The following is a 25,131-nucleotide window of genomic DNA, read 5'->3' as shown; positions in this document are numbered from 1 at the left end:
TAAGTCTCTTTTTGGAGGATCCGAGGGAAAGCTGGATCTTAAAAACCTTTGAGGGGGAACCACCTGCAACTCCAGCTTGTAACCATGGGATATAGTTGAGGTGACCCACTCGTCCTGAATAGGGATGAGCCCAATGTTCGACTCGTATTCGCCTGTTCGCCGAATATCGAACAAATTGGGGTGTTCGTGGCAAATACGAAAGCCGCGGAAACCCCCTTTAAAGTCTATGGGAGAAATCAAAAGTGCTAAATTGGGGACCTGGGTCCTGCCCCAGGGGATATGTATCAATGCAAAAAAAAAAAAGTTTTAAAAACTGCGTTTTTTTTCGGGAGCAGTGATTTTAATAATGCTTAAAGTGAAACAATAAAAGTGAAATATTACTTTAAATTTTGTACCTGGGGGGTGTCTATAGTATGCCTGTAAAGTGGTTTAAAATAGTTCCTGCACAAAATTACATTTCTAAAGGAAAAAAAGTCATTTAAAAAGTACTCGCGGCTATAATTAATTGTCGGTCCCGGCAACACAGGTAAAAGAAGTCATTAAAAAAAAACAAAAAACGGCATGGGTTCCCCCCCCAGTCCATTACCAGGCCCTTTGGGTCTGGAATGAATATTAGGGGAAACCCAAACCATTTAAAAAAAAAAATAAATAAAAAAAAAGGCGTGGGGGTCCCCCCAAATTCTATACCAGGCCCTTCAGGTCTGGTATGGATATTAAGGGGAACACCGCACCAAAAAAAAAAAAAAAAAAAATGGCGTGGGGGTCCCCCCAAAAAACCATACCAGACCCTTATCCGAGCACGCAACCTGGCAAGCCGCAGGAAAAGAGGGGGGGGGGGGGGGGGGACGAGAGCGCGCCCCCCCCCCCCCTCCTGAACCATACCAGGCCACATGCCCTCAACATGGGGAGGGTGTTTTGGGGTATCCCCCCAAAGCACCTTGTCCCCATGTTAATGGGGACAAGGGCCTCATCCCCACAACCCTTGCCCGGTGGTTGTGGGGGTCTGTGGGCGGGGGGCTTATCGGAATCTGGAAGCCCCCTTTAACAAGGGGACCCCCAGATCCAGACCCCCCCCTGTGTGAAATGGTAACGGGGTACACATGTACCCCTACCATTTTACAAAAAAGTGTCAAAATAGTACAAATGACAAGACACGGCTTGGGACAAGTCCTTTATTAAAAAATAAAAAATGTCCCACGAAGTCCATTCATTTTCTCTCGCTCCGTAATCTGGGGGTCCCCTTGTTAAGCCCGCAGACCCCTACAACCACCGGGCAAGGGTTGTGGGGATGAGGCCCTTGTCCCCATCAACATGGGGACAAGGTGCTTTGGGGGGCTACCCCAAAGCACCCTCCCCATGTTGAGGGCATGTGGCCTGGTACGGTTCGGGGGGGGGGGGGGTTTGGGCGCTCTCTCGTCCCCCCTCATTTCCTGCGGCCTGTGGATAAGGGTCTGGTATGGCTTTTGGGGGGGGGGGGGGCCATGCCATTTTTTTTAATAAAAAAGGGGTTCCCCTTAAATTCAGGTCTGGTATGGATTTTGAGGGGGACTCCCACGCAGGTCTGGTATGGATTTTGAGGGGGACCCCCACGCCATTTTTTTAAATTTTGGCACAGGGTTCCCCTTAATATCCATACCAGACCTGAAGGGCCTGGTATGGAATTTGGGGGGACCCCCCCCCCCCACACGATTTTTTTTTTTAATTTTGGTTCGGGGTTCCCCATAATATTCATACCAGACCCAAAGGGCCTGGTAATGGACTGGGGGGATCCCATGCAGTTTTTTTTCAATGACTTCTTTTATCTGTATTGCCGGGACCGACAATTCATTATAGTCGCAGGTACTTTTAAATGACTTTTTTTCCTTTAGAAAAGTCATTTTGTGCAGGGACTATTCTAAACACGGGAAAAATGCGCCACTTTACAGGCATACTATAGACACCCCCCAGGTACGAAATTTAAAAGGAATATTTCACTTTTACCGTTTCACTTTAAGCATTATTAAAATCACTGCTCCCGAAAAAACATCCGAAAAAACTTTTTTTTGCATTGATATGTCTCCTGGGGCAGGACCCAGGTCCCCAAAACTTTTTATGACAATAACTTGCATATAAGCCTTTAAAATGAGCACTTTTGATTATTCATGTTCGTGTCCCATAGACTTTAATGGTGTTCGCACAATTTTTTTGCCTGTTCGCATGTTCTGCTGCGAATCCCTAGTCCTGAACTATTGTTCTCCAAATGTGCGCAAATTGCAGTAGCCTACCCCCCACCCGATGGAGTGGGGGCTTCCCCTCAAAAAGGAGGGCTTGGTGCTGGGTTTAGAAGGATTTTAGACCCAGGGTTTCTTCTGGCCCTGCGGCTTGCCCCTGGCTCTAGCGGCAGAACTGCCTTGTCGCTGAGACATTTGAGGAAGCAGTCCCTGAGGTTTTAAATGGTGGACGCCTGGTGCTTTCCTTCACCGGAAGTAGAGAACTCTTCCCTCCGGAAATCTTTTGGATAAATTTGTCCAAGTGATCACCAAATAAACGTTCCCCATATAAGGGGAAACCTGCCAATAAATTCTTACAAGGAAGCTCGGCTGACCAGTTCTTAAGCCACAAAAGACTGCACATATGTACAGACAAGAAAGACAAATGAGAAACCTGCTGTATTGAATCCTTTAAGTCAACAGCAAAAACACAGTGCTCGAGGAATATTTGCCTTATTTTCAGGCAGATTATCTTCCTGGTTAGGACTGTCAGGCTGTCTGACCTGATCCTTTACGGACTGGCAGATACCAATTGCTGCAAAAGCTGGCTGAATAGCTGAACTGGCCAAAGGAAGCCTTTAATAATGACTGCAATTTCTTGTCAATAGGGTCTTTCAAGCCCTGTGTTTTATCTAACGGACAAGTCAAGTTCTTGGACAAGTAAAGTTCTTGTTTAAGGAAGAGACTGCTGCATCTATGGCTGGCATGCTCCACTTAAACTTTTCATCCATGGGATATAAAAGGGAAAACCTTAGGAGGAACAAAAATCCTGTCAGCATGTTCCCAATCAGCATACACTGCCTGTTCCAACCGAGGGTGTAAGGGGAAAGCCTGTGTGGCCTGAAGAGGCCTCAGGGATCCCAAAGAGGTCCAGGGAGGCTCAGTAACCTCTGCAAGAGGCAACTTAAAGGCAGAACGAACCATTTCGGTAAGAGTCAGGATCAAAAGCCTCTGTGATTGAGAGGCAGACAACAACTGGATATCTTCTTGTCCAGATTGTTCGGAAGCAGACTCATCCGCCAGGCCATCCACAGAATCCTGAGCTTTAAGCTCTTCCCATCCTCAACCCATTCCTGCTCCAGACTAGGAGGCTCCGGGAAGGGGGATCTGTCACGCTTCTTGCCACCCTGCGGGATGGAGGCAATCATGCCAGCAATCCTGTGCTCTAACCCGGCTAGGGCTGAGGACAGCTCATCCTTCGTGATAAAGGGTGAAGCAGCAGCGTTGACTGTCGGCACAATACCAGATAGGCACAGTGGCTCAGATTGCACGGAAGCCTCTGGTCCTTCAGGGGATACAACACTAGAGATACGACTAGGTTCATCAGGAACTACTGATGCCCTAGATGTGCCCTTCCCAGTAGTGTTAGTCCTGGCTCCTCTTTTTTGAAGACATGTACTAGCCACAAAAAGGGAGTACCTGGGTGTAGTATTAACACACCTCAGAAGGGAGACCCTTTAATAGGGCTCACCAAGCCCCTATGCAACGATCCTGCTAAGCACCTTTAGCCTGCCAAGCAAGACCTGGTGACTCACGTGACCCGGGTAAGGAGAAATGAACCGTCACAAGTGCCTGGTTCAGAGCCTGCTCTGTGTCCCACAGCTGCCCTCTGGAAGCACCACATGCTTGGCATACACAGCCTAAATAAGCTGGCTGTGCGCCGAAACCTTCTGCGTATGTACGATGCAAATCTTCACGCGCCCAAAGGATACAAAAACATACTTGGGGGGCATACCCTAAAATGCTTTACATTCAAGTTGGTGCTGCTATAAGACCAAAAACAGTATAAAGCAGATTACAGCGCACACATACAAAAATGACATTTATCGTGCAAGGCTAGTTAAAAAAACCTGAACATATTCAAAAATACGGGGATTTGGTCACACTATATGGTCATATAGTGCTAAGCCCACTTACTGCGACAAACTGCCCTATTACTAGGGTATGGCCCACTAATTTGAGGTACTTTGTCGCAGTGTGCGCTGTAATGTTTTGCACAGATAAAGGATACGGCGCATGTGCGGCGAAGCCGCGTGTGCCATGACTGCCAAACTGCTGAGGCCAGCGGCGCTCTTGCGAACGCACATGCGCCATGGCGAACCAAGGCAAAATGGCGCACTGTCATGTGCCATCATACAGGTAAAAAGACAGCCAGACAAGCAAAAAAGGTACTTTTTGCAAACACCAACAGCTAGCCCAAAACTCCCCCGTATGGTCACCGCACAGGTGTCCAGCCTCTAGCTAGCTTGACTGATTGTTACAATCACTGGGAAAACCCACAATAATAATAATAATAATAATAATAATAATAATAATAATGGGGTTTCACTTACCCGTCCAGGCGCAGGGCAGCTTAGAAACTGAGAGCCCAATCTTCACCCTACACGGCGGGTTCGTGTCACTTGAGGACCTTCAAGGACTGGGTACCCTTTTCATATTTGGGGACCACTCCCTTGGACCTGTATAGCACCTGCAGGAATGCCTTAGCGATGTGGTGTCCAGAATTCCACTTCGCCGTGTCCAGCGCCAGAAGGCCGCATTACAGGCAAAGCCTTGCAGGATCTTGAGTCCTTCATGAGACTCGGGTACCATTTATCTAAGCATATAAAACCAGCATCAAATAGATCAATCGGTCAATCCCTTGATTAATTTAAGAACAGTTTGTGGGACTAGAGACCTGGAGCTCAAACAACCGTGCCATTCACCTCGCAGACACTAGCAAAAACTGAAGTACTTCCTGTATGGGAGGGGTTATGTAGGGGATCACTTCCTGTCTAAAGACCTTTGATCTACCAGTGTCCATTCACCTGGAGATGAAGTATAACCCAGCAGGTAATGAATAGTAGCCTAACTCTGTGTTCCATGATGTATGAAAAAGAAATATATTTTCACATCCGTTTAGGTTTTCAGGTATTAGAAGGAAAAAATAAATAAATAAATGCTACACAAAGTTTTGCGTGCGTAGCGGGAAAATAATCCTATCTCCAACAATACGATGAAATTATGCGTCGTACACACAGAACCATAAAATAGGTGCACAGATAAAATGAGTTCAAACGCTGTCAACAAAAATGGTAAAAGATCTGTGGGGTAAAACATATCAGGAGAGACTACGGGTACTATGTACTGTCTGGAGGAAAGAAGGGAAAGGGGGGAAATGACAGATGCATGACCTCAATCTAGCAGGAGGAAAGATTGAGCCTTTCCTTTCCAGGATGGCCCCATCTTTATTTAATCACTTGCCACCCGCCATATAGCAAAATTACAGCAGCAAAGTGGTTTCAATATCCTGACCGGAAGTCATATGACGTCTTTCAGGATATCAAGCCGCTGTGCGCCCCCGGGGGTGCGCATCGCGGTGATCGTTGTTGCGGTGTGTCAGTCTGACACACTGCAACACCGATCTAGGTAGAGTCTGACGGAGACTCTTTAACACGTGATCAGCCGTGTCCAATCACGGCTGATCACAGCATAAACAGTTAGAGCCATTAATCGGCTCTTCCTCACTTGCGTCTGTCAGACGCGAGTAGAGGAGAGCGGATAGTCTGCTAGTCTGACAGGGGGGGGGGGGGGGTTCTGAGCCGATTAACCTCCCCCCCCTCCCCCGAGGATGCCCACACTGGACCACCAGGGATGCCACCACCAGGTATGCCACCCTAAACCACCGGGGATGCCAGTGCCCACAATGGGCATCACTGATTGGCATCCATCCGTACCATCATTTAGTGTACATCAGTGCCACCTATCAGTGCCCATCCATGCCGCCTATCAGTGCCATCTATGTGTACCCATCAGTGCTGCATATCAGTGCCACCTATCAGTGCCACCTCATCGGTGGCCATCAGTGCTGCCTTATCAGTACCCATCACTGTAGGAGAAAACTTACTTATTTACAAAGTTTTGTAACAGAAACAAAAAAAAAAATTTTTCCCAAAAATTTCGGTCTTTTTTTTTTATTTGTTTAGGAGAAAATAAAAATCCCAGCAGTGATCAAATACCACCAAAAGAAAGCTCTATTTGTGGGAACAAAATTATAAAAATTTAATTTGGGTACAGTGTTGTATGACCGCGCAACTGTCATTCAAAGTGCGACAGCTCTGAAAGCTGAAAATTGGTCTGGGCAGGAAGGTGTATAAGTGTCCTGTATTGAAGTGGTTATGAAATATCTAGGGTCAATTTCTACTTCCTGGATTAAAAGACTGATTCAGAATTGGAAAAACCATGTAAATCCATGTGCCTGCGAATATCTTAGTGTTCACAAATGTGTGACACAGACCAGCCCTTGCTGCCGCTTCTCATCTTGTAACTTCTACTGTAACACTTTTTATGGCAAGTCTATTTTAACAGTGGTAGAGGAGATAGAAAAAAATGTATTCTTTCGTCAGTGTTGAAGTCCCCGGTCCCCGCATTTCACCGGTAACCTGCAGCGAAGTAAACGTTAGGAGGGAGAATCAGATTAAGCTGCATGGGACCAAAGATCGACAGTGCCGGAAGTATTGGTTTCCCTGAGAACTTTGAGACGATTTCTCAGGATTAGAGTGAGACCGAGAAAGGAGATGTAAAGATTCTGTTTCTTTTTTACAGGCAAGTGCTTGCTTGAGCGTTATTATGCGACAGGTTCTATAAGATTAATATGTATCCATCAAGCACTGAATGGCACATTCCATGGAGCAGCTTACCTGATGGTCTTCAGCTGTGACTCTACCTCATCAGCATACATGGTCATCTTCATGCTTTTTTTCGGAGAGGGTGTAGAGATCATTTTCAGCTCTAAGTCATAGTCCATTTCATCAGAGTCTGAAGTGCTGGCTGCAGAGCGCCGTGCCCCCTCCCTTTCTCTTTTAAAGGCTTGCAGTTCATCTCTGTATTCCACCACTACACGGTCATCCTCATCCATATCCTCTTCCTCCTCCTCTTCTTCTATTGGCTCCTCTGGAACATTCACCAGGCCTACATATCAGGCAAATATTCAACTCATCAGCAAACCACAGAGGCCAATGGCCACTCACTTCTGTAACATGCCTACTAAATACACGGGTTTTAAAAGGGTAAAGCCCAACTCCAGCCAATGCTTATTTTGTCTTTTGGATAGAGTGAGGATTAAGCCACATTCAGACAGTTGAATATGTACAGATAGTTTGCTGCATTCAGAGGTGAAAGGCCACCTCTGGACACAGTAGCACCCTTTGTTATGGCTGCATATAAACTGGGTGATATCCTGCATCCAGTTAGTGTGCGGCCAAAGCGCCAACCCTGGATGCACACTGGCTGGGTCCAGGATTGGTATTTGCATGTAACTGCTCTGAAGAGCAACACAAATTAAACAGCCATACTCCAGTTTTAGTTATCCTGCTTTTTATTGCATCATGCTGTCTATAACAGTGATCCAATTAATGGAGTTTTCACAAAATTAGGTGGCCTGATTATGCCTGGACAAGTGACTAGGGCTCTAACCTTCTACTGCGAGATGAAGAGACACCATCTAAAATCTTGATATAGAGGTATGTAAATTCTACCAAACTTTTCTTATTTACTCCATTTTGGTCTGGTAAATATACCATTGAAATATCTGTTTTAGAGTTCAAAAAAAAAAAAAAAAAAAAAAAAGATACTGACAGGAATTCAAAGCCGCCTTGCGTCCTCTGCACACTTCCTATGTAGTCTTAAAGTCTATTTAGCTCTCCTTTGTACTACAAGTTAGTGCCTATGCTTTCGAAATGAAGACAGTGGGATGGATTGAGTTTAGCAAAAGAAAAATGGGCAGGGCTGACACCACTCAGTCCTAAAAATGCTATGAGTTGAAGGGCTGAGTGCACTTCTGGCAGACCAACAGGTAAACTTCCGTACTTGCAGGATCAGAAATGTACCGATTTTTTTTCTGCTATGACATACACTTAATTTTAATGTCACAATGTCTTTGGAGTGGCCAAAGCCATGTTGTCCTCCCTAAAACAGATCAGTTACATTATCATGTAAAAAATAATTCTAGTAAGAAACAAATGTATGTACCCACTAAATCTTATTTTTTCATTTTTTGAACCCCTGGGGAGTTTAACAGAAGAATCGGTGGAAAATCAAAAACTTTACAGTTCTTATCACAACAAATGGTGAAGATTACTGTGTTCCAATGAAGACACCTGTAAATAAAACCAACAGAATTTTTATATTTTAGGCCTAACTAGGTTTACTTTTACCTTAAATAGTTCTTGGTTCATGCAAACGATTTCCTTTAACAACAGATGCATCTGTTGTCTCAGCTACATACAGTATAGAGTGCTGTGGTCCACAGCAGCATTATGGGGTCTTCCAGTCTACTGCCAGAACAACATTGAGTCGGGCTGAGCACTGCTTGGCCATTCACGGGTAACCTCGTATTTTATCAATGAATACAAGGCTTTCTCTGATTGGCTGAGGTGGAGATTGTGACATCAGCTGCCGCTCCTCTCCACCTCAGTCAATCAAAAGAAGCCTTGGATTAACGGATAAAATAAAAGGCTTCCTGTAAAAGGATGAGTAGCACTCAGTCCCACTCGATTTTGTTTCGGCACCAGACTGGAAGTCCCCATACAGCTGTTGGAACACAGCACTGCATATTGTATATAGTGGATACTACATACAATTTGTACAGCACTGACAGCAGGCACATCTGTTAAATGTTTGTTTGGGCCTGTGAAAGTAAACCTGAAGTTAGGATTTAAGCACTCTAGCTGTTAACTATAGATACATTTAAAATTAAGAAACAAACAAAACAAGCGGCAAGAACTAGCAAACTAAAATGTTAGCGCCACTCTGTTCAGTCTAAGACTAAGTGGACAGGAGCATAGCAAGTCGATTATGTAAATATCTTAATAGAAAAATATATAGTGTAGCGCAACACTCATAAATCCTAAAAAAACATTACATATATCATCTCTAAAAAAATGAATATTAAAATTATAAATCATATAAAAGGGTATCAAAGTCCAGTATCAATAATGTAACGAAAGTCCAGTGTCTATAATTGATGAAAAATGACACCCAAGTATCTTCAATATAAATTCATACTTTGTGCACATCAATCACCAGGTGAAAGACCTCCTCACCTCAAAGAAAAAAAAAAAAAAAAACACGCATATGCTTTGTATTATTCAAAGCTTTGATTCCATAGAGACAAGCTCCCTAATCCTCCTCAGTCTGCTCAGGATGGCCGCCGCCTCCGATTCCTCTGAAGTGCTCACACATCCACATATGATTCATAAAAAAATATAAGGCAAACACAGCGTTCTCTGCTCAACACATTTATTTGTTCCCCCATACAGCAAATGCACTTACTAAAAACAAGCTTTCACAGAGCTAAAATGCATCAGTCACCTCACAACCTTGGCAGGAGAGTGACGTGACGTCACAGGCTCGGCGCCTCCATCCTAGACGCATTGCACCCCGTGCTTGTGCTTCTTCAGCGTTCTCTGCTCAACACATTTATTTGTTCCCCCATACAGCAAATGCACTTATTAAAAACAAGCTTTCACAGAGCTAAAATGCATCAGTCACCTCACAACCTTGGCAGGAGAGTGACATGACGTCACAGGCTCGGCGCCTCCATCCTAGACGCATTGCGCCCCGTGCTTGTGCTTCTTCAGTCTGACTAGGAGGGAGAAGGGGAGCCCATGGCGTCATGCCACTCTCCTGCCGAGGTGGTGAATCGGCTGGTGACATACATTTTAGAGCTTTGAAAGCTTGTTTTTAGTAAGTGCATTTGCTGTGTGGGGGAACAAATAAACGTGTTAAGCAGATATGCACTATGTTTGTGCCTTATATATTTTTTGAATCGTATGTGGATGTGTGAGCACTTCAGAGGAGGTGGCCACCCTGAGCAGACTGAGGAAGATTAAGGAGCTGGTCTCTGTGGAATCAAAGCATTGGGGAATAGAGAGTATATGTATTTTTTTTTTATTCCTTTGAGGTGAGCAGGTCCTTCACTTGGTGATGGATGTGCACAGAAATTTGAATTTATATTGAAGACACTTGGGTGTTATTTTTCATCAATTATAGACACTGGACTTTCGTTACATTATTGGTACCGGACGTTGTTGTTGATACACTTTTATATGATTTATAATTTAAATATTCATTTTTTTAGAGGCGATATATGTATTGATTTTTAGATTTTATGAGCGTTGCGCTACACTATATATTTTTGTATTACGTTATTCATATTGGTGGGTTGAAATCACCATTTTAGGGTCTTAGAAGGCAACACGCACTATTGGTATTTTAAAGTTAAAAGTTTATTTGTGGTAGTCATTCGTTGCACTGATTGTTTTTGGTTCACTTGATTATGTAAATATGACTTACCACCAAACCTTCAGATCTGCACCATACACGGCTGCATTTGGACTGCCTGTAGTGGCAAATTCCCTAGCATTTAAAGTAGACCCCTGGACCAGGCGAGTACAAGAGAAAGGGAACTGAATGATGGCCAAACCCAGAAATACACATTACAGGACAGAAGACTTATTTGTAAAATGGTGGCTTACAAGTGTGAGATTTACAAATGGGGCTCTGTTTAGTTCTCCCCACTTAGGCCCAGTGAGTGGGTTCCCCTTAAAGTTGAGGACTGATTTGTATTTTTTCCATTCCTGGCTACAGCAAATGTCAGTTCTGCTGTTACCTGAATGAAGGTGCTGGTATGCAGGGGCATCATCTCCAATAAATGTCCTTTTCTTCGTGACATCTCGCTGGACACGGCGAGAATTGTACCTTCTCTTCCTGTTCAAAAATTGAAGAGGCCCATTAAAATCAAGACTACCCACTATTTTTAGTAGATCTCTTAACAAAATGCCTGAAAACCATTTAAAATATATGCTATATGACCAGAACTGTTAATCTGCATTTTTTTTGTATACGAGTTTGACTAGTGAATTGAAACAGAATAAATTTACCAGGAGTTGCTAAGGATTCCTTTCATGCCACCATAGTTTGGATTTCCGTACTTCATGTAGTACTGACTTTTCCGTGCCGCTCCAAGTTCTTTCTTGTCATCTAGTAAACCATAAACATACTTTATAACAAAATTTAGTAAGGGAGTGTTCACACTTATGCAGAGATTGGCTTTTTCTGCACTAGAAAAATGCCAGTCTCTGCAACTGTTTTTTGTGAGTCCTGATCACAATGGAACGTATGCTACAACTGTGTGGAAAAATGCAACATGTTCTTTTTCTGCACTACACCTCTCCACAGCACCTTGCTTTTCTACGCACCTCAGCTGTAAGTGAAACAGTGTCTTGCACAACACAAGACATCACCCCCTAAAGCCAGTCCAGCACAGAAAAATAGAATGGCTTCCTGTTAGAGCGGCACAATTCTAGAAAAAATGAGAATCACAATTTTTTTGCTTAGAATAAAGATCACGATTCTCGGCGTAACATCTTTCACATTATACAAAAAATTGGGCTAACTTTACCGTTTAGTTTTCTTTTTTAAATCACTGAAGTGTATTTTCCCACAAAGAACTGCGTTTGAAAGACCGCAGCGCAAATACAGTGTGACATAAAATATTGCAACGACCGCCATTTTATTTTCTAGAGTCTCTGCTAGAAAAAAAATTATATAATGTTTGGAGGGCAAGTAATTTTCTAGCAGAAAATACGGATTTTAACTTTTAAAGACAAAGTGTCAGAAAAAGGCTTAGTCTTTAAAGCGGAGTTCCGCCTTCCCCTCAAAAAATTTAAAGTCAACAGCTACACATAGTGTAGCTGCTGACCTTCAATATTAAAACACTTACCCGTCCTGGAGTCCAGCAATGGCACCGCAGCCGATGTTTCCATCAGCTGTCGGGTGCTGCCGCCGCCATTGCCGGTAAGGGAACCCAGGAGGCAAGCCTTACGGCCTCATGGCTGGGTCCCTACTGCACATGCACGCTGCGTTCTCCTACCGGCCTGACAGCAGGGGGAAGGAGGCCAGACTTCTGACGTACCTCGCCGCGGCGAGGTCCAACGGAAGTGGGGACAGGGTACCTGTCAAAAACAGGTACCCGCTCTCCCTCCTCCTGAAAGGTGCTAAATGTGGCACCAGAGGGGGGAAAGGAAACAGATAAGCGGAAATTCCACTTTTGGGTGGAACTCCGCTTTAAAGGGTCTGTCAACCCACAAGATTTAGGTTATATAATGTTCTCTGTCTTCTAATGCTATGTCCCCCTGTGTGTGTGCTGTATTAAAAAAAAGCAGTATATACCTTATCTGTGAGCGCTGATCAGCGGTCATGTGACGCGCTGCATGCCCCCCCGTCTCACAGGTACAGCGGGAGGGGCCGATATTCCCGCTGACATGTGTCAGGAAGGGAGCAGGAGGCGAGAGGCGGAGATGCGCACGTCACGTGGCCGCTGATCAGCGCATACAGATAAGGTATATATGGCGTTTTTTTTTTTTTTATATACAGCACACACACGGGGGGGGGGGGCATATCCTTATAAGACAGTAGATCATATACAGTAAATGTTATTATCTCAGCGATGAGCAATGTTGATAAACATTTGCCTGACAGCTGTGAGCGAGCAGAGAAGGGCTCTGCACTTGTTACATGAATGAATTGTGGAAATGCCGGATTAAGATCATGAGGAGGGTTGAATCGAGATCGAAATTTTTTGACGACTAATCGTGCAGCCAATGTGATCCAGACCCTAGCTATATATACACAGAGGTCCCTTGGCGTGGACACTGCGGCTTACACACATATATATATATAAAATATGTGCAAACAAAACCCTGTTTTTAAAGCAAATTGTTAGACACAGCCAATGTGGTTGTTTTGCAAGCTGGCAAGTGTGCTGAGAAACCTTTTGTTTGTGATGTGCTTTGCTCTTCCATGCGCACCTTACTGCAAAGGCCAGTTATAGATTGAGGTGGTTGTCACTTTTTTGTAAAGTTGGTTAAATTGGGTGTAGGGATGCACTAGATGTGTTTGCTGCCATTGTGCTTTTGCTGGGTGTTAAGTGCGTCACTGTGCCTTTGAGGAGTGTGCTCCCTCCAGGCACACCTGCCCTTAATCTATCCATACTTATATGTGCTCTTAATATGGAGGCTCTGGAAATTCAGAGGTCCCTTGGCGTGGGCACTGCAGCTTACACATATATTTGCAAATGTGAGCAAACAAAACCCTTGTTTGTTCTGCATAAGGCAACCTGACCCTCCACTTCTATATTGTAAAATCAACATTTTTGTCATTCATTAACCGCTTGCCGACCGTATAACTTATAAATACGGCAGCAAAACGACTCTGCTGCGCAGGATCATGTACCTAGTACGTGATCCTGCACTTTAGGGTATGGGGCATGCTGAAAATACACAGTAGAAGATGATCTGCGGGTACCGCAGACTCAATGTCTGCCGACACCTGATGATCATTCAGCACAGATACAGAACGGCGATCTGCCTACGTAAACAAGGCAGATCTCTGTTCTGTCAGTAGAAAAGGCATTGATACTGTGACCCTGCAAAGCAGGAACATGGATCAATGCCATCCCCTAGTAAAAGCACCACCCACACAGTACATAAGCACTGGCTAGGCACACAGTTAACCCTTTGATTGCCCCTGATGTTAACTCCTTCTCAGCTAGTGTCATTAGTACAGGGAGAGTGCAAAGTGTCAAAAGTGTCAGTGTTCAATTTGTCCGCCGCATTAGCACAGTCCTGCTATAAATCCTGCTATAAATCACTGATCGCCGCCATTGCTAGTAAATAAATAAAAAATATATTTCCATAAATCTATCCTACAGTTTGTAGACGCTATAACTTTTGCGCAAACCAAACAATATCCGCTTATTGGGATTGGTGATCCAAAACCACAAAAAGAAAGCTCCATTTGTAGGGAGAAAAAAAAAAAAAAAAGGACACAAATTGTGTCGCATGACCACGCAAATGTCAGTTACAGTAACGCAGTGCCTTATCGCAAAAAATGGCCTGGTCATGAAGGGTGGTAAATCTTCTGGAGGTCAAGTGATTAACTTAATGCTCGTTCTGGGTTTGTGTTCTAAAAATATTACAGCCAAAGCTAGCCATTTTCTGAAGGAGACTAGCAATGGTAGCCTCAGTTTTCCCTTATGACAGATGTAGTTTGTCAGCTTCTGGCTCTTTAAAAGTGCAACAGCATCTATCCACGCTGAATTAGGACTTACCCTACGATTTTTGGACAGACATCTCATATTGTCAGCTTGATACAGCCAATAAGATTAAAGCCGTCCATACGGTTCAAATCTTTGCTGGTTCAGCAGAGACTGACCGAGATTTGAACTATGTATGGGCAGGTTGAATGTATACAAGTTGATCAATCAACTTGGGCACAACCAGCCTGTTGGATTTTACATGCGATTATTGCTAGCGATTATAGCCACTAGACATAATCACTGAACACAATGGCTCCGCAGGAGGGAAGGGAATCTAGCTATTTTCTTTCCAGTAAACACGAAAATCGCTCAATCTATGGCCGGCTTAACCACTTAAGGACCAGCCTCGTTTTGGATTTTAGGTGTTTACATGTTTAAAACAGGTTTTTTTGCTAGAAAATTATTTAGAACCCCCAAACATTATATATTGTTTTTTTTCTAACACTCTAGAGAATAAAATGGCGGTCATTGCAATACTTTTTTTGCGCAGCGGTCTTATAAGTGCACTTTTTTTGTAAAAAAATTAACTTTTTGAATAAAAAAATAAGACAACAGTAAAGTTAGCCCAATTTTTTTTTTATATTATGAAATATAATGTTACGCCAACTAAATTGATACCCAACATGTCACGCTTCAAATTTGTGCCCGCTTGTGGAATGGCGTCAAGCTTTTACCCTTAAAAATCTCCATAGGCGACGTTTAAAAAATTCAACAGGTTGCATGTTTTGCGCTACAGAGGTGGTCTAGGGCTAGAATTATTGCTCTCGCTCTACCGGTCGCGGCGATACCTCACATGTGTGGTTTGACCACCGTTTTCATATGCGGGCGCTACTCACGTATGCGTTCGCTTCCGTGCGCGAGCTCGTCGGGACGGGAAGCTTTAAAAATTTTTTTTTTTTTAATCTTCTTATTAATTTTACTTTATTATATTTATTTTTGCACTGTTTTTTTTTTTTAAAAATTTGGATCACTTTTATTCCTATTACAAGGAATGTAAACATCCCTTGTAATAGAAAAAAGCATGACAGGTCCTCTTAAATATGAGATCTGGGGTCAAAAAGTCCTCAGATCTCATATTTGGACTAAAATGCAAAAAAAAAAAAAAAAAAATGTCGTTTGAAAAAATGACAAAAAAAAATATGCCTTTAAGACATATGGGCGGAGCTGATGTCATAACGTCACTTCCGCCCTCCTATGGTATGGAGACGGGTGGCGGCCATCTTAGCCTCACTCGTCTCCATACCTCTGCAGTGAGAGGTCCCGATCTCCTCCGCCGCTACCGACGGCTCCGGTAAGCGGCGGAGGGCGCGGGAGAGGGGGGGCACCTCTCCCGTCGCCGATAACGGTGATCTCGCGGCGCACCCGCCGCAGAGATCACCATTATCGTACACAGAACCGGCTCTGCCGTTACCGAGATATCCATCTTCAAAGTGCCGACGTATATGTACAGGAGCTTAGCTTCCATTTGTCTATAAGTATAGAATAGGATTAAGATTTAGGCATGAGAATCTGTAGAGGTCGTTATGCACCACCCTGAGGTATTTCAAATGGTCTGTGATTTATAATGGGGAGAGACGAACATGGTCACATGGAAGGTGGAGGTGGGCCAATTGGGAAGGCAGAGGATTTGTCCCAGCTTACCTGAAGCCCCAATAGGCTACCAAAGTAATCAAGGACTTGCAACAATGCTTGTAAAGAAAACGGTGAACCATCAAAATAAATTAGATTTGCATATAAAAAGGAGATTTTCTCTTCCAGAAGGCCTGAGCAGGTGCCCCATATAGATGAGTATTGTTGATTGAACAAAGGCAATGGCTCTATGACCAATGCAAAATATAGGAGAGAAGGGGGGCAGCCTTGCCGAGTTCCCCTCTGGAGCAGAAAAAAGGCAGACACGTGTCCCTTCGTGTGAACTCTGGCCTGAGGCATCGGGTATAGGAGCTGAACCCACTGGAGGAACCGAGAGCCAAAAGCGAAAGCAGGACTTCGCTACCCAAAGAAATCCCAGCGAAGTGTGTCAAATGCTTTCAACACATCTAACGATATAACCAAGGCACTATGAATGAAAGAATAAGCTTGATAAATATGCAAATACAAACGTCTAATATTGTCATTGGTCCCTTTGCCTGGCAAAAATCCAGACTAATCGGGATGATTGAGAGTCAGAATAACCTCGGCCAACGGCAGGACCTTAGCCAGAATTCTGACATCGCTATTAAATAAGTAGATAGAACGATATGAGGATCAGTTATGCACGTCCTTGCCTGGCTTTCAGATTAATATAAGGGCCTCAGTCATGAAGCCAGATAGGGCACCAGTGTCAAAAGCTGTGGAGGAGAATTCATGCAAAAGGAGGGAGAGATAGTCTAATTTTGTACCATTCCGCTGGTAACCCATCCAGGCCAGGGGTCTTATTAGGAGGATGGGAACCAATAGCTGTGGAGATCTCATCTGGTGTAATAGGACCAGCCAGCATCTGTCCTTGGGCTGGGGTTACAGGGAGCAGAGGGGAGAAAAGGGAATTAACCATGGATTGGTCAAAAGGGGTATTATCTTCTTACAAAGGTTTGTGAAAGTGGGCAAAAGCAGCGTTGATTTGCAGAGGACTAGAAACCAATGATCCCACAGGGTCAATAACATCAGAGATGAAGGACTTGGTTGAGCCTAAAAGTGAAAGACAGGCCAAGGCTTTTCCATCTTTCTTACCACTATGTTCATCTTTCCAGGCAGATTGATACCCTGCGATTTCTGATGATCACTAGAAACAAGGGCAAAAAGACAAGGAGATAGCACTGCTTACCTTTGTAAGCAAATCTCATTTGCAACTGGTTTTCCTTGAACAATTTCATGGCGGGACGAAGATCATTTCTCATTAAAGACTCTTGTTCTGCCTCAGACAGAGTATCCATCTGCATAAAAAAATTAAAAAAAAAAAAAAAAGCGAAAATAAGCAAACAACGAAGACATATTACAGAATTTAAGTCTAATGGCTGTTCACCAACCATAATCAGACACCACAATACTGATTTGGCAAATCATTTGAGGATGTTCACACAATATGCAAAAAATTCCCCTTCAATTAATGGAATCGTATAGATGATTTTCTTTTCACGATTAGATTGAATCTTCACTCATTTCATTGCATGAACATTCTCAAATCCTTTAGTTAATTTAGCCTACTTGTATCAGGAACCATGTTCATGACTATCACAGAACCAATAAAGTGACAATAAAAACTACAAAACAAAAATCCTAAAATATAAATGCACAATATAAAATGATGTGAGGTTGCAGTGTGAAATGCAGGTGGTTTCTGTACTATAATAGAGTTTATTTCAGGTCAAAGATAAATCTACAACCCCATATCCAAAATACTGTGTAAAATCTACATAAAATCCGAATGCAACGATTTGCAAAATCGTACCCCATATTTATTAATCATACACAATAGAAAACATATCAAATGTTTAAACTGAGCAAATTTTAAAGAGGTTGTAACCCTAAAAAAAAAAAAAAAAAAAAAAGGATCCTGAACCAAAGCATTAAACACAGCATAGTGCTTGTGCTGTCTCATTTACCCCTCTCTATGTTCTAAAAAAAAAAAACCTGGTTGATCCTGCCTGGTCCTGTGTCTCCCTGTCTAATGACCATGGTAATCATTGCTGCCGATTCCTAATTAATGTGGTTCGTTTACATGCCTCCGTCAGATGGCTTTTCTCCCTGTCAGTCAGCTCGGCAGTCTGCAACATAACTCCTGTAATCCACTGTGTCTCAGGATAATACAATGTGCAGTGGGTGTGTTTAACCACTTCCATACCGGGCCTATTCTGGCACTCTTCTCCTACATGTAAAAAATCATAATTTTTTTGCTAGAAAATTACTCAGAACCCCCAAGCATTATATATTTTATAAGCAGACACACTAGGGAATAAAATGGCGGTCGTTGCAACTTTTTATGTCACATGGTATTTGCGCAACAATTTTTCAAAAGCATTTTTTTTTTTTTTGGAAAAAAAAAAAAAGTTTCATGAATTAAAAAACAAAACATTAACGTTGGCCCAATTTTTTTGTGGAATGTGAAAGATGATGTTACGCTGAGTAAATAGACACCCAACATGTCACGCTTTAAAATTGCGCACACTCATGGAATGGTGCCAAACTTTGGTACTTAAAAAGCTCCATAGGCGACACTTTAAATTTTTTTTTTTTTACAGGTTTACCAGTTTAGAGTTAGAGGAAGTCTAGTGCTAAAATTGTTGCTCTAACGCGGCGATACCTCACATGAGTGTTTTGAATGGGGTTTACATATGTGGGTGGGACTTACGTGTGCGTTCGCTTCTGTACGCAAGCACACGGGGGGACAGGGGCGCTTACATTTTTTTTTTTTTAATTAATTTTCTTTATATTTTTTTTATTTTTACACTTTCTCTTTAAATTTTTTTTTCAGTTTTATTCCTATTACAAGGAATGTAGACATCCTTGTAATAGGAATGGTGCGTGACAGGTTCTCTTTATGCGAGCGACGTGGGGTCTATAAGACCCCACATCTCTCCTACAGGCTGGAGATCAATATAAAAAATGAATGATCCCATGCTTTCCCGCCCCGATCGCGGCTTTGTTTACAACCACGACCCGGATTTGATGTCATAAAGTCGCACTCAGGCCTCCGACGGTCATAGAGATGACTGGTGACCATCTGGTCACCGGAAATCTCTATGCTCGCCATCCAACGGCTGCAGATTCTTCCTCCGAGTCCCCGATGGATTGAGAGAGCCCGGAGAAGCACCGGAGGGCAGCGGGAGATGTCCCCTCCAATCACCTGTAAGAAGATCAAGCAGCTGAACTGCCGCTATAATCATACTTACGGTGCACAGAATCGCCGGCTCTAAAAGATGATATCTGAATGACGCCTGCAGCTCACGTGCCCTCCCGCTGCTCTCATAATTAATCAATTGCTGCACCTGCAGGGCTCCAATACGGAAATTTGCAAAATCTGCATCCCTATTGGAAATATCTCACCAGGGATGCATGAAATCTGATTTGTATCTTAGTGCAGACTTCTGGGAAAATCAGTAAGCCAATCACACAAGCATGAAATAAGGTTTCTGGGGAGCGTTCTGTACACATTCTGTGTACAGAGTGCCTCCAGGTAGCCATATTGCATTTTACAGAACATTACAGAGCTGCAGATTGAAAAGGAATGCTCATTTTTAATAACATTCAATTAAAATAAGACTTGAGTTTCAATTGTACACGTCATTTATTTTTGGCTATTATTTCCCCCATGAAAGTGGAGTTACCATTCAAAGTTTGGAATTACAGTTGTACATCTACAAATAACCCACCTCCAACTCACATTTTTGTTTATAAACAAAATCTAAAATGGTTGACCATCACTGTACACTCATCTCTTACTGTGTTCAAGGTGTTTTTGTTGGTCTCCTCTGCATCACTAGGATTATCTTCATCCACTTCACCTTCTTCAGTTTCATCTCCAGAACTGTCATTGAATCGATCTAGAAGGAGCGCAGGAAAACATTCACAGACTGCTTGGTCCTACAGCAGTATCAAGAGTTTAAAGAGAATACCTTAGGTTGGCCATTTATGACACAAATTTTCTAACAATGTGATTGTCCAGAGCATTTATGGCTGGGCAGACTTTAGAGCAGGAGTTAACAAGGTAGGAGGTATTTCTGTAAACCAGATCTTTGGTCATGACAGTTAAAATCTCAGCAAGTTATTTAACCACCACCCGCCCTATAGTCGAAAGACGGCTCACATTGCTGGAAAGGCGTCTATGGACATCCTCCCGTGATCATGCTTCCCACGCGCCCCCTGTGGCGTGCGCACTGCATCGGCATGGATCTGTGATCGCTGTGTCCTTCAGATCACAGATTGGGGTAAAGAGCCAATCAGAGCTGATCATAGTGTAAACAGGAAGACACAGACGACATCTATACTGATAACCAGTGCAGCCCCAACAGTGCCCATCAATGAAGGAGAAAAATTACTTATTTGGAAATTTTTATAACTAAGAAACTTTATTCTTTCAAAATTTTCACCCTTTTTCATTTTTTTTTTCTTAACAAACAGTGGTGATTGAATACCAGCAAAAGCAAAAAAATTATAAAAAAAATTGTTTGGGTACAGTGCGTGACCACGCAATTGTCATTCAAAGTGTGGCAGCGCTGAAATATGAAAATGGCTTGGGCCAAGGCAATAGCCAAGTGGTTAAAGTGATTGTAAAATGAAAAAAAAAAAAAAAACACAAACATGTCATACTTACCTGCTTTGTGCAGTGGTTTTGCACAGTGCAGCCCCGATCCCCCTCTGGAACTCTTCTGGGCCCCTCCTTCCCCTTGCTGAGTGCTCCCATAGCAAGCTGCTTGCTAAGAGGGCACTTGTGCTTGCTCGTTCCCGAGCCAGCTCACTGTATCCATAAGACAGAGCATGGCTCAGCCCTGCCGCACGCTCCCACCTCACTGGCTGTGATTGACAGCAGTGGGAGCTAATAGCTCCTGCATCTCAGCCAATCAGGAGGAAGAGACCTGGGAAAGCCTCGGCTCTCGTGCACATCACGGGGGAGGGGGGGGTGTCAGTTGCACAAAAATACTTGTAAGAATCAATAAGGCTACTTTCACACTGGGGTGGCGTTAGTTGTAAAGCGACGCTAGCTTTAGCGGCGCTTTACCGTTTTATCTGCGCTTTTCAGTCGCTAGCACGGCGCTTTTAACCCCCGCTAGCGGCCGAAAAGGGGTTAAAACCGCCTGCAAACACCGCTGCCGAAGCGCTTTGATAGAGCTGGCCATTGATCTCAATGACAGAGCATTTTAGGAGTGGTGTATTCATCACTCCGGCAACACCCTCGGGCTCTCACACTAGGGCTGCAGGCCGTTTTTCTGGAGCTTTACCAGCGCTATTTTTAGCCCAAAAGCACCTGAAAAATGCTCCAGTGTGAAAGTGGCCTTAGAGAGCCATCCACGCTGGGAATGACCAATTGTGAAGTTTAAAGGGTCAAGCCACACCAAGCTGATGTTTCACCTTTCTCAAGTTTTTGGGAAATGTTAATGCCCAACTCCATGTTTACTGTAGTTTGTTTAGGCCAAGCTATCAGCACTGTATAAACTATATGTAGCATCAGCTACATACAGCTTTGTATTCTGTCAGCAATAGTGGGACTGTTTGCTGCCGCAACAAAACAAAGTCGAAATGACTCAATCAATGAATACAAGGCTTCCTCTGATTGGCTGAGAAACAGATCTTGATGCCACCTCTAGGTTGTCTTGACTACTATCCACATATCTAAAGGCCTAGACCAGGGGTAAGCAACCTTGGCCCTGCAACTGTGGTAAAAACTACAAATACCATCAAGCCTCTACCTCTGGGAGACATGTCTTTGGCTGTCAGCCTTGCAATGCATCATGGGACTTTTAGCTCCACAACAGCTGGCATGTCAACTTTGCTCCTGCACTAGAAACTTGGTCATGAAATCTATGGTGAGAGTTCAGCTGATCATCTCCTGCAGAGAGCAAATTCCAAAAGCTTGGAATCTAGGTCTCCCTATAGGTGGCCAATGTTTCTGCAGCAATATTTTCTTCCAGAAAGAAATTTGGCTTGTTACACTCTATCCATCCCAGATAATTTAGCATTATGTTCACATTTGATTTAGATTAATATTAAGAAGTGGTATACCATAAAGAAAAAAACAAACAAAAAAAAAAAAAAAAAAAAAAAAAAAAACACTATACCCAGTTTTTGAGGACTTGAAGTAGGCTGGTTACCTGCTTTGGATTTTGTGGAGGTGCTTTCTTCATCTTTTTTATCCTTTGTATCTACTGGCATAGTGGTCAGATTTAGCAGTGCACGAGCTGCAGTCACTTCATCAAGCCAGACCACATTACCTACAAAAAAAATATTTTCTCAAAATGAATAAATTTGCGACAACAGTAAGCTTACACTACAGAGTTTGAGCGCAGTAAAAAATAAAGGATAAGTTCACTTTTACAAAGTGCGTTGGCCGGTGCATTTGTAACATGTAAGGCAGGCCATACACAGTGCAAATACCTTTCCTTCAACCATGGGTTCCAGGAAAGACATTCACACAATTCTCCCACGAACACAGACAGTGTTGACAGGGGAATCAGCAATCGTCTTCTCTCGCTGAGGAAGGGCGGGGGAAGCCATCCCCACCGGGAGAAGACCACGATTATTGCTAGCAGCTGCTAGCGATAATCGCAAGAGAATCCAGCAGGCTGGTTGTACCCAAGTTGATCAATAGACCAACGTGGTACATTCCATTAACTGTTCGAACCTTGGCCGGTTCCTGCTGAACACACCAAGATGCGAACAGTGTATGGCCGGCCTTACACCCCGAATATAGGTGTAACATGTCACAAAAGATGAACTTATGCTTTAAAGCAGTCTGCCTGAAACGGTTACAAAGCTTTGCTATACATTTATCACGTGTCACCATTCGCAGTAAACACAAGTGAAAATCACTAATCCACCCCTAAAAATTCCTATATATTTTAACTGCATTTGGCTTAAAATCAATAGTGAATTGAAAGGGTTTTCTTTGTGGTTAAAACTTCATAGTCTCATAGCCTGTTTTGACTTGGCCGGCATATGCCGTTCCAAGTCATTTGCATCTGGTAAGTCCCTTATGACCCTAGGTGGTGGCTTCTTCACTTCTTTTTCTTATTTACACTGTTGGTGGACTTCAACTTGCTGGCTCCCAGTGGCGCCAATCCATCTTTTTTGGACTTTATATTTTGTAATTTGTTATCACTCTTCACATGCCTTGTCACTTGTTTTGATTTATATATGCTTTTCAGTATATGGTATAGTGTATACACAGTATATCATTCTTAACATGTATTGATATGGGATAATTTTCTTCATACATTGGTTTACACCTTTTGTATATTACATAGGTGATATTGGGTTCTTCATATCACATGTAACTGAATGTTTTTTTTTATTTATGTTTGATCTGAGATATGTCACTATGAATTCTTTAAATTTATAGCGCCACATTTTTTTTTACACTTCTAGGTGCAGCCATTGCCCGACACCCGCAGAATGGCTTCTGCTGTGAGAAATCACAGCAGAATCACTATATATAATTTTGCACAGAACCACCCTGTAGCAGTATATGTGCCATGGGGCGGTCGGGCAGTGGTTATTCAGCCCTTTTATCCATGCCTGCTGAAGTGAGGGAATCACTTGTGGGATTTCTCTTGGAACGGATGTGGAAGTTATAGGGTTTAGAGCGTCCGGAATACAGGAACCACTAAAACCTAGGCATTAACCACGTTCGTTGGCTGTTTCTCTGTAGCAGAAGATGGTGGGAACTGTAGTGACCATGTCACGGACGTTTTCGGCAGATCTGGAGGGCAGAACTGCGTCAGCCAAAAGGCTTTACAACTGCATCACCATCCTTAACTTACAGACTGGAAAATTTTCCCCCCTTAAATGACCAGGCCATTTTTTTGCGATACGGCACTGCGTCGCTTTAACTGACATTCACCCGGTCGTGCGACACTGTACCCAAACAAAATTGATGTCCTTTTTTCCCCCACAAATAGAGCTTTCTTTTGGTGGTACATATACAGCGGTCAGAGCTAAAGATATACACTGATTACTGTATAAATGTTACTGGCAGGGAAGGGGTTAACACTAGGGGGCGATCAAGGGGTTAAGTGTACTCCCTGGGAGGCGTTTCTAATGCTTCGTACACAGGATCTGATGTTGCGCAGACAAAACGCCAGACTTTTGTCCGAAGGGCGTTGGCCATGAACTTGTCTTGCATACAAACGGCACACAGTTGTCGGCCAACAAACACGAACGTAGTGACGTACTATGTGGCTTTTCAGCTCTTTAGCGCCACCCTTTGGGCACCTTCTGCTAATGTCGTGTTTGGGGAGCATTGATTCCGAGCATGCCTGTTTGTACTTTGGACTTTAGTCTGACGGACTTGTGTACACACGATCGGAAAATCTAACAGACCGCTGTCCGTGGAAAATTTATAAGCCTGCCATCCAACATTTGTCTGTGGAAAATCCGACAACAATCGTCCGATGGAGTGTATGGTCTGTCACCACACAATACCCAGTGGAAAATCTGATCGTGTGTACGAGGCTTAACTGTATGGGGGCTGGGCTGACTGGAGGAGAGAGATGGCTGTTCCTAATTACAAGGAACAGCAGATCTGTCTCTAACTCCCCTGTCAGAACGGGGATCTGTCTGTTTACATTGACAGATCCCTGCTCTGGCTGTCGTTCCCGCACTCGCGGGTGGCCGGCACGCACACCTGCTATGGCTCCTTAAAGTAGCCGACGTACACCTATGGCGATTTTCGGGTACGTGCCGACCAGTGTTACTTTTAGTCTTAGGACTAAAATGGCATTTTAATTTTAGTCCCATTTTAGTCTTCTGCAATTGTTTTAGTCGTATTTAGTCAACTAAATCTCCAGTACATTTCAGTAATTGCAATTTAGTTTTAGTCATAGTCTTTTGACTAAAATGGCATTTTAGTTTTAGTCTCATTTTAGTCTTTTGACTAAAATGGCTTTTAGTTTTAGTCATCTCAATTATTTTAGTTTTAGTCGTACTTTAGTCGACTAAAATAGTATTCATTTAGTCGACTAAAATGTTTTAGTCAACTTAAAGCGGAGTTCCACCCTTAAGTGGAACTTCCGCTCATCGGATTCCTCCCCCCTCCGGTGCCTCAATTGGCACCTT

The 25,131-nt window shown here is 43.3% G+C and overlaps 1 protein-coding gene across 2 annotated transcripts in view; it reads right to left on the bottom strand.

Annotated features, from left to right (window-relative positions):
* Positions 1-25,131, bottom strand: part of NCBP3 (nuclear cap binding subunit 3) — a 59,442-nt gene that overhangs the window by 16,715 nt on the left and 17,596 nt on the right. The window contains exons 4-9 of one of the 2 annotated variants that reach the window (XM_073616599.1): positions 22,170-22,289; positions 19,804-19,904; positions 17,189-17,297; positions 11,171-11,270; positions 10,900-10,997; positions 6,929-7,199 (exon numbers count right to left, since the gene is read on the bottom strand). In XM_073616599.1, coding sequence (XP_073472700.1) covers positions 6,929-7,199; positions 10,900-10,997; positions 11,171-11,270; positions 17,189-17,297; positions 19,804-19,904; positions 22,170-22,289 — 799 coding nt within the window. The remainder of the gene's footprint in view (positions 1-6,928; positions 7,200-10,899; positions 10,998-11,170; positions 11,271-17,188; positions 17,298-19,803; positions 19,905-22,169; positions 22,290-25,131) is intronic. The other variant, XM_073616600.1, reaches the window with a different exon arrangement.

Source organism: Aquarana catesbeiana, linkage group LG02, assembly GCF_042186555.1.
Source record: "Aquarana catesbeiana isolate 2022-GZ linkage group LG02, ASM4218655v1, whole genome shotgun sequence".
Classification (NCBI taxonomy): Eukaryota; Metazoa; Chordata; class Amphibia; order Anura; family Ranidae; genus Aquarana; species Aquarana catesbeiana.
Note: the sequence above shows the minus strand (reverse complement) of the source record. Positions and strands in the feature narration are given on the sequence as shown.